This window comes from Corvus hawaiiensis, chromosome 3, assembly GCF_020740725.1.
Source record: "Corvus hawaiiensis isolate bCorHaw1 chromosome 3, bCorHaw1.pri.cur, whole genome shotgun sequence".
NCBI classification, from domain to species: domain Eukaryota; kingdom Metazoa; phylum Chordata; class Aves; order Passeriformes; family Corvidae; genus Corvus; species Corvus hawaiiensis.
In genome coordinates this window covers 73,466,735-73,476,865 of record NC_063215.1, presented here as the reverse complement: position 1 = coordinate 73,476,865, position 10,131 = coordinate 73,466,735, and the positions used below count along the sequence as shown (strand labels likewise).

Genomic DNA, 10,131 nt, shown 5'->3' with positions numbered 1-10,131 from the left:
GCCATCAGCTGAGAGGTGAATAGCAGAACTTTGTGACCAGGGAATCTTCTCTCTCTCCTTTACCACAAGCTGTCTTTATTCACCCTAAGGGACACTTTGGGAAGCTATAATTTTTACTGGTCTTTTCATCTGGTGGGGAACCTCATCTGGCAAATTTACTGTGTGGTTGCTGGTTGGAGTTTGAGATGGATGAAGAAAGAAGCATTCAGAGTGAAACTTGTGAAGATCGCTGGCTGGGACTGCACAGCGGGCTGGCTGCACAGCGCATTTGTATTCACTGTGGATGCTGCCCTGAGCACTAGCCAGGCACTCCACACCATTAAAAAGTGTCTGCAGGAGCCCTGCACAGGAGCAAAGACTCTTTTAGCTTGTCTGGGGAGCTGCTGGAGGTCAGCTGGTTCAAACTGCACCCCCAAACAGGCCCCATTTTGAAGTTACAGACCTGAGGGAGGACTTCAATGCCTTACATCTGGGTTTCTCCTTGAACTCATCACATTCTGCACTGAATGAAATTCAGCCTCCTGCTTCACACTGCGTCACGTTATTCCGCGTTGAAACGTGAACGAATGAATAAATAAGTAAATCATAACAAAAAACAATAGTGGAAGGAATTGCTGTTTTGGGGGGTTCTCACTGCAGGGGGCGGGGAGCAGCGGGGCAAGGAAATCTCCAGAGACTTTTGTGTGGAAAGGGGAATAAAGCTCCGACGCAGCGCGCGGCGGGGGGAGGCTCTCGCTCGGCTTCTCTGAGCGCCAGCGGGGGATTCCACGCGTTACTCGGAGACAAGGAACTGCAACGAGAGAAAGCGCCGGCGTCCCAGCCGGCGGCCGAAGCGGCGGGAGCAGCATCGGCAGCGGCAGCAGGAGGGGGAGGCCCTTCCTCCCCGCGTCCCTCCCTCCGCCGCGGTACCTGCGCCGCGCCGCCACGTGAGCGCCACATCAGCGCCGCTCCGCGCCCTCCAAGTCAGCCAGCGGCTGCAGAGGGGGTAGGCGGCGGCCGCGCTCTCCTTCCCTCTTTCCCTCAGCCCCCACTTCCCTCGGCGGCCCGGCCCGGCCCGGGGCTCAGGCGGCCCCGGCTCGGGAAGATGCTGCAGTCGCTGGCGGGCAGCTCCTGCGTGCGGCTGGTGGAGCAGCACCGCTCCGCCTGGTGCTTCGCGCTGCTGGTGCTGGGCTACCTGCTCTACCTGGTGTTCGGCGCCGTGGTCTTCTCCTCGGTGGAGCTGCCCTACGAAGACCTGCTGCGCCAAGAGCTGGGCAAGCTGAAGCAGCGCTTCCTGGAGGAGCACGCCTGCCTCTCGGAACAGCAGCTGGAGCAATTCCTGATGCGGGTGCTGGAGGCCAGCAACTACGGCGTCTCGGTGCTCAGCAACGCCTCGGGAAACTGGAACTGGGACTTCACCTCCTCCCTCTTCTTCGCCAGCACCGTCCTCTCCACCACGGGTAAGGCAAAAGGCGGTTCGCCCGCCGCCGGAGGCCTTCCGGGGAGGCCCGGACCCCTGAGGGCCCCGCGGCGGCGGCGGGGCCGGTGTGGGGCAGCCGGGGCTGTGGGCACGGGCCGGGGCCGCCGCACGCCCAGGACCGGGGGCACGGAGCGACCGCCGGCCGCGCACCGGCCCCGCTGCCCTGGGCGTGAGGGCGGCTCCGAAGGGAGCGGTGCTTCCCAAACTCTCCCGTGCGACAAGCATGTTTTGTGTAGGATGCATCACCCGTGTTTGAAACCCCCCCGAATGCAGCGCCAAGAGCCCGGTTGCCAAGTACCCCACCTTGAAATCGTTGGCGGTTTCGAAAATCCGGCGAGGTGCCCATCTCTTTCTTTGAACTTTTAAATGCTTCTAGGGGTGTCTTCTTAAGCTCTTGGTCTTCTTTGCTTTCTCCTTTGGTTTTTTTTTTTTTCCCCAGGCTGATTTTTTGCAGTGGGAGGGGGAGGGGGGGACACACACGGATGGACGGGGACGGGCTGCGAACCTGGTTGTAATGAAGTTAAATTTCATTTTCATATTTTACTGTCAAGTTCCATTTAACATTTGCATGTAAGTGACTGAAAGACAATGCTTTTTTTCTTCCAAGTAGTGATTTACATTGGTGTTTTGAAAAGTTCGAGGAAACGTTCCTCTGACCATAGTTTTTACAAACACTTATTTTTACAGTAGTTGCATTTCTCATACGATCATAGTGGACAGCTTTCTCTTAAAGGATGAGTGCAAGCATTTGTGCTGGGAAGTTGGGCTCTGGTGATTTGAATGCAGGTCACTGCCATAAATAATAAGGGCTTATCAAATAAGAAAAGGTTTAAAAAAAAATCACCCTGACATTTGTACAACCAGAAAGGGCTTTGTGTCTTGGCAATATATTGATATTACTATAAAAGATGCACTGTTCCTTTTTTCTGTTTTTCTTCCTTCCCCTGCCCCCAAGTTAGCACAACTGATATTAATAATGACATTTAATAATTTGCTTACCTGATCATATGTTAGTGCTTCCTGACTGATCTCAAACAGGCAATGCTTGTCCTATAAGTAGTTGTCATTGAGTATACAGGTTAGAGTCATCAGGAAGTCTGTGTTTTTAAAAAGTGAAACAGGCTTATGGATGTTGCCACAGCACCTCCCCTCCCCAGTTCTTAGTTACTAGCGTTAGAGTTTGTAAGAAGAGAGAAAGTGACACACTTGTGGCAGTTAAATGCTTTCAGTGAAGAAATTTCTATGCATTAATCAACATATGATAATAGTCCTGGTGAAGAAAAGCATGGAATTGTGATAGTACTTCAGCACTCAATTTTTTTTCTTTCCTTTTTTTTTTCTTTTTTATTCAGTGAAACTATAAAGCACTTAAAGCTTAAGGAGTTGAATTGACCTTATAATGCTTGTTTTCATTCCTAATCAGTTACACTGTTAGGTATTTTGTCCAAGAGCTATTTTTATATTCAAATGAGTTATTCTGTAATGTAATAACCCACATTTTTAAAAAAAATATATTGAAAAAAGTCCTGTTTGGTTGGTTTTTTTGTTGTTGTTGGTTTGGTTTTTGGGGTTTTTTTTGTTCGTTTGCTTGTTTTGGATTTTGGTTGGTTTTTTTTTTTTTGATGAATCAGTCAAAAAGTGTTCACAGTTGGGACAGAGGGGGTGGGGCTGAGTTGGTAACACCTTAACGCTTCCTGCTGATACACAGCTACTGGATGTTTGGATTCACCAGTACAGCTTAGACAGGGACATCTCTTTCCCACTGCACGTCTGCTGAAGGGCAAGGTATAACCTGGCCCTGTGTGTTCAGCTGGCTTGATCATCGAGGCCTTACAAGGGAAGAAGACCCAAGGAACCATTGTCCAAACGGAAAACCTTTTGGAAAATGCCACTTACATGGCATATGCTTAGAAAACCCAGAGGTCTGACATGCGTGAGTTTTAGTTATTTCTGTCACCTTCATAAACTGAAGTCATCCAGTCATCATTGATGTAATAGACCAGGCATCAAGTGGTGGTTCTTCCTTTTGTGTCTGATAGTCCTTTGAGTTGGGCCCTTTTTAACCAAATTTGTCTCTTTCTTGTTTTATGCAGTGGCCTTTAGCTGTACCTAATTCCTGTTTAATATAAATTAGAGTTTGTACAAGTAGACAAGATAAAATGTAAATCCAGACCAACAAGGTGTGTCCAGTGCGTGTTTGAATTCTCCCCAGAGCGCACGTATTTCTGATGAGGTGCATTTTTTTCCCCTCAATTAACTCTGCATCTGAGCAAGAAATCTTTCAAGTCTCTTGAAATGGTCATTAAAATGAAAGACAGGCAGAAGAACTCACCTGGCCACCTCAAGCAGTTGTTCAGAAGTGTTTGAACATTCAAAATGTGCTGTATTGTTATAAACTGTACACCTGAAATGCCCTCTCTTTGCCAAAAGGCAAAAGCAGAAAAGAGCAAAAGCAGAAAAGAGCAAAAGCAGAAAAGAGCAATTGCTGGGTTGTTTCTGTGTGTGAGTGAAATTACAGGGAGCACCCGGATGTTCCTTGTGTTCAGCTGACTGAATTTGTCTCTTATATGTAAGTAAATACACACCTACCCCTTGTGCGGAGGACAAGGCTTCTTTCATAGCCTTTCAGTTTTCTATATAAAGCATGTAGGGAAAGTGTTTAAATTTGGCAACCCTGACTTGACTTCTTGTTCCCTCCCGTCCTTATTATAGTCTTTGGCTTCTTACTCACTAGAGAAAATCCTTGAAGAAAATGATAAAGCCAGTTAAGACTTTGAAAAAAAAATCTTAAATGAAAGGAGATTGCAGAATAAGGCAAATTGCTACTTGAAAGCAATTAATATTACTGTGCACATGGGCTGTCACAGGACTGTCACAAGCTGCCTGAAGGACGGGCAAACAAAGGGCAGTGAAATGGACTGGTGGTGAGGCTTCAGCAGATTGGAGCAGTGACTGGCAGCAGGTTTCTCTTCTGACTTTATTCTTCCCTATGCAACTTAAGCAGTTGTGCAGAATGCCATATGAGCTATGTGTAAGATGAAGCAATTTGGTCATTAATAATTGACAGCATAAACACTAAGAATATACAGTTGTGTGCATTTAAATAGTGTCTGTCTTGGAAACTCCCTGTAATTAATACCTGACACACATCTATGGTCTTTGCTTGTCTCAGTGCTAGATGCCATCAAATCATCATACTGAAGCAGTTCTTTCTGGTTGGCTTTGTTGTGGTGCCATCTGTACTAAAGTCTTTTATTTCTAACAATAAAAATGAAGTAATTTTTTGCACTTGCCTTTCCAGGTGGTGTTTTCACTTGTCTTGGCATGCTGTCAGTGTCTAACATTTTATCCCATATTGGCACAATATGGGAAAACTGCATTACACAAGTTGTAAGCAGAACGAAGCAACCAAAGAAATTGATGCTGGTTGTGTTGACAGATATGAAGAGTACACTGCCTTCCGCTTGTTGAAGGAAAATAGGTAGGGAAGGAAAGGAGCTGCTGTTTTAGGAACTTGGGGCCTGTAGTTTTATGTTTGTTTCTGGAAAGACTCTTCTCAGTGTGTGGATATCCCATGGCATTTTATACGAATGGACTGTAAGTCTTATTCTGACTGTCCAGCTTTGAGTATTTTTCCCTTCTTCTACAAGCCTTGCTATCTACAAGCATGACTGGAGATTTCACATAACACTTAGATAGCAGAGGGCTGCTGAGAAAGAGCTTCTTTGGATCCTTATCCTTCTCTGCCGTGATAGGGTTGGCAAGATACCCATTAGAAGGAAGTGAAGATCTCCTTTGCAAATCTCTAAATCAGGACAAGGCCAAGTGAGGAGAAGTTGCCTTGTCTACAATGGCAATGCATGTTTTAAATTTTTTGATGAAGGTCAGCTGGCCTCTCATTTGAGCCACAGGAGTTCAGACAATACAAGAGGAGAGGACTGTTAGTATTCAACCACTTTGAATCCTGTAACATGGTTGATGGCAAAGTGGTTTGTGAAAGCAGCATCTCCGCAATTCAGCCTGTACCAGTCTCATTGTAGGTGCTGAGGATGGGTATTGTGCTGCATTCAGGGAATGTCACCCAGGATCCATAATGTACTGAGTCTGGGTTTCTGCTTGCTGTACTCTGAATGGAGTAAGGAACAGTAGTGATTCAGTAGTTGCAGATAAAGGCTGACAGAGGCTGTTACTTTGAAAGTGCTTGGTTGAAGTGCTAGTAAAGATACAATACGGCTTTCAGGGACAGTTTTGCATTCAAGTTATTTAACTGCCAAGCTGTATGAGGAGTTAATGCATATATAATTTGATTTGTAAGGGTGTTCTCTTACAAAAGGGTGTTCTCTCTCTCTGTTAGGTCTGACTCTCATAAGCATTGCTACTGACGACTTAGAAGAGAAACTAAACTATGCCTTTATTTATGAAAAGTAACAGGCTGTGAGTCTCTGCTGGAGTTGGTACTACAAAAGAACGTACTGCAAAGGAACGTATTCCTTATGAAGAGACCAGGGAGAGAGAGACCAGGCAGTCTGCATCATTTTCTCCATGTTCTTCTCGCAAGTGCTTTATTTTCTTGCCTTTCTTTCCCCCCAGGGGAACAGGCCCCACATCCAGTGCTTGTTCAGTGTGCATTACAGATCTTAACAAATTCATAGAAGATGAGAGAGTGCCATGAAAGCATCACAGTGGAGCATTACAAAGACGTCGTAAGATTTGTAGGCTCTTACAGTAGAGCCTTCAGGTGGAAGAGACTACTAGGGTCTCTCATATCTTACAGAAAAATGTGAATATAACTTAAATAGATAGCATAATAAATAAGAGGATAGTTCACTTTAGAGGCTTTAGGGAAAACAAAGGGTTTTGTCCTATGCTTGAATTCAATGTAAAATGCGTATGTCACTTCTGCTGCTGTCAGAATATGTGGGCTGTGTCCCTGGTGATGCCTGTATTATCTCATTAATACACACCAAATAAATGTGTTTCATAATTTATACCAAATATTTGTCTAGAGACCTGACATACGATTTTTTGTTGCCTCTTATCTGAAAATATACAAACTTGTGATGGATTAAAGTCAGATCTGTCTCGCTGGTAGTCACCCCTGACTCCAGCAGAACACTGAAGCTTCATTGTGCTGTTGCTCTGACTGCAGCACTCATAGATTATTTAAATTGGTGTGATGAATTGCAGCTATTCATCTGCCATTGAGTGAGAATGCCAAACGTTGGGAATTTTGTTTCTCTTTTGAGTTGTTTGTTACTTGGAAACAACATCTACAGGAAAAGGTAATTTGCTGTGGATAATCTCGAAGGCAAAGGGAGGTTGTGCTGTGCTCTGCAACAGAGTGGTTTTTATACAGGAGAGCTTCTAAGAACAGCAAAGGAAATTATAAGGTAGGTTGAGAAGGATGCCAAAGGAGAAGGATTACATTCAGTAAGCCAACTGGTAGGATCTGAAGCCAAGTGGTTGAAGCCTACAGGGTTTTCTGGAACAGGGTAATCACAGCTACTGGCCCCAAGGCTGCTGGCCACCAGATCAATAGACTGTCCTGGAACCAGGCGCCCTGAATATTGCATGACGTGGTATAAACACAAAGTCAAAGAGTCATTCTGTCTGCCTGTGCCTGCTTTCTTCTCAGGGGAAGTTCCTTCATTTTATGCTCATGGAGCAGTTCCAGACTTGCTGCTGTCATATTTTATTCTGGCCCTGGGGTTAAGATGCTGTCGCTCCTGGGATGTGGGAGGTTTCAGTTGAGTTCAGCTTAATGTTATTCTCAGGACAAGGATTTGAACTAGGGTTTTCTAGAACTCCTTAGGAAGAAGAGACAAAAAGACCATCAGCTAGGGAAGCTGTGAAAGAAGTTGGGTATGTATGGACTAATACTGAGAAAGTATCTTGAATGTTTCTGATATCTCTGCCTTAAAACACAAAATCATGGGAATGTTCGATGAAATAGTAAAAAATTAAAAAATTTTCACGTTTAAAACTAGAAAAGAAAGGACTTGACAAGTTAAAAACCCCAAGCAAATAAAAAATCCCACAAAACAAAACCAAGCAACCCTGCCAGAACACACAAACCAAAAATGTGTTGTGTGAATATCTCCAAAACCCCTGTATTTTTTTCAAAATCAATGATAATAACCATTTTTGAGAAAGATATTAGGCTCTGGACTTCAGGACAGAATGCACCGTCTGATAAGAGATGAGTAACGGAGATGAGTTACAGCTGGCAGATTGGTCACATTATCTCTTGTGTGCCCAGGACAGATGTCTTGTTTTCTCTACTGAAGTAAGCAGTATCAGGGAGGAAATCTGGGTCTGTCTCTGTCTTGTGTTCCAGGCAGGGTGGTAGTTCCTGGTTTCTCATGGGATTACACAGCAATCAGCTGTGCCAAAATCCTGCTTGTGCTTGCTGAAAGAAAGGGTGTCAAAAGTCGCTCTAAACCAATATTTGGCCTGCTTTACAGGCCAGTGAGTAATAAAAAACCATCTCCTGACAGAAACTGGAGAAGCCATGGATTAGCAGGACTGTATTATTGTTTGGAGCAGTGCTGGCTGCTGATGGAAGGAATGTGTTTCTTACAAACTCTGTCCTCACTTCTGTATCCTCCAGTTCCACTTGCTTTGCTAAATTCCCAGTGATGAGGAGCCACCCCAGCAGCTCTCAGCAGGTGCAGGACTACAACTGCTGCCTCTGTAGTCCTTTTATGTTTGCCCTAGGGTCATTATTCCTGTCTGAAACACAAACAGTTGAAAAGCAAGAGAGTAATCTCCTCCAAAATCGCCTTTCATTAAACATTTTCTATTTTTTAACCCTTTTGTAAAGCTGGAATTTTTATTATTATTCTACTGACATCTCCAAATCAAATCGTAAGCTAAAAGTCATGTATGCTTTCAGAACAGGACTTCTAAAACTTAACAACCAAATCCTGCAGTTCCTGACCATTACATGGCAGGATTTTCACTTTTATCTGAATGTAATTTAAAAAAGGTCTTTTAAATCTGTAGTTTCTCCTGTTTTCATTTATTTGTTGGCTGTTTTGGTTCTTTCCTTGTTTCACTTTGGCCCACTGCATTGTCATTTTAATAATCTGTGACGTTTTTTGGATAGAGGAACATCATAATCTATGGACAAATGTCTCTTTTAGTCACTGCTTCAGGTTAATTATAAAGTAGGTTACAAGCTACTTAGCCATATGAAGACCAAAATATTTATTGGCCTGCGAAGAAGTGGAAGTTTAGCCTTTTGAGGAAAAATTAGGATTCCTATGAGAGTTTTGATGTCTTCAGGATTAAAGAACAGTAATAAAAAGTTTCTTGGGAATTAGCTATCTAAATCCCTACTGTTTCTGGGTCTGACCTGAGCTGCTTGAGAGTTATGACATTTGTGCAAAATTCAACTGAAGACCTACAGTAGTTACTGATGGTGACCCAGAAGATCAAGGAGAAATGTACCAGTTGTCTTTTTTACTGAAGAACCTTGCCTAAACCTTAAACAGATTGTTTCTTGTGAGGACAAAACAGCAATGTGGTCCTGGTTAAGAGCAGGACTGAAAGGAATGAATGGAGCAAAGCTTTTCAAGTGGCTGTGCTTCACAAAAGTATCAAAGTGCCTCTTGGAAGAACATGCAGATTTCCTTTTCATTGGAAAGGAAAAGATACACATCTCTGAAAACAGTCTGCCAGCGCCCTTGTAGGAGAAGCACTTACGAATCCAAGTGGTACACCAGCTGTCACCAGACTCCAAGCATTTACTATCTGATGCTTCCTAAGAATTACCGTAGTCCGTACTCTAAACGGATTCTGTGCCAGTCACTTGAGCAGTTTCAGAAGTTATCACATCATTTTTGAGGAGCCAGGGAAATGCCAGTTGCAGGTTAGGCTGGGAAACAGGTTTTGCCAGTGGAACAAGCCAGCCCAGTAGCCCAGTGTTCCAAATACTCTTTGCTTGTGTGTGAGAAATTGAGTCTGTGCCCTCTGACAAAGTTGCATACTATTTACTGCTAGAAACTTTAACAGCAGAATTCCATCTTTCTCCTGAAAATTGAGAGTCCAGACTGTTACGATAACAGCAAGTAGAGGCTTTCTGCATCTTTCTGCTGTCCTCTACTACAAATTGAAAACTTCTGGCATGACCAGAATCTCTGTATAGAATGTTTTCAAGCATAATTTATTATCATTGCAAATGCAGCTTTTGAGAGCACTGGTACTATGAGAATAGGGTTTTGTCATATATTTTGCTCCTTGTGCATTTCATGTCCGACACACTGAATGTTTATTCTGAATATGTTAGAAATAACTCAAAACTACAATGAAAAGGTTAAAATGCACCTCTGAATTTCATTCTACTTGTAGTATGAGTACCTCCTTCTGTGCCTTTCAATTATTTAAAGACTGTTTAAACTGACTCAGCTGAATAACCTTAAATTCTCTAATAGTAGCTTCTTCACAGAAGGTTTCTAAGACTAGATGTATAAGTTAGTTTAAGGTAAAAGAGGGACCAACCAACCAGAATTAGATATTGAAATGATATGGTTAAGACACATCATTGTTCACTTTCTTTTTTTTCAATAAGCAGAATGAGAGATGAATGTAGTTTCAGAATTGTGGCTTTTGCAAAAGAAAATACATTTCAGGCAGTGTTTAGATTTTGTGATTTATTTTCTTTGTTGTAC

The 10,131-nt window shown here is 43.5% G+C and overlaps 1 protein-coding gene across 1 annotated transcript in view; it reads left to right on the top strand.

The window, feature by feature from the left end:
• The first annotated feature begins 722 nt into the window (after nt 1-722).
• Nucleotides 723-10,131, top strand: part of KCNK1 (potassium two pore domain channel subfamily K member 1) — a 35,012-nt gene continuing 25,603 nt past the window's right edge. The window contains exon 1 of the mRNA XM_048298116.1: nt 723-1,439. Coding sequence (XP_048154073.1) covers nt 1,085-1,439 — 355 coding nt within the window. The 5' untranslated portion in view covers nt 723-1,084. The remainder of the gene's footprint in view (nt 1,440-10,131) is intronic.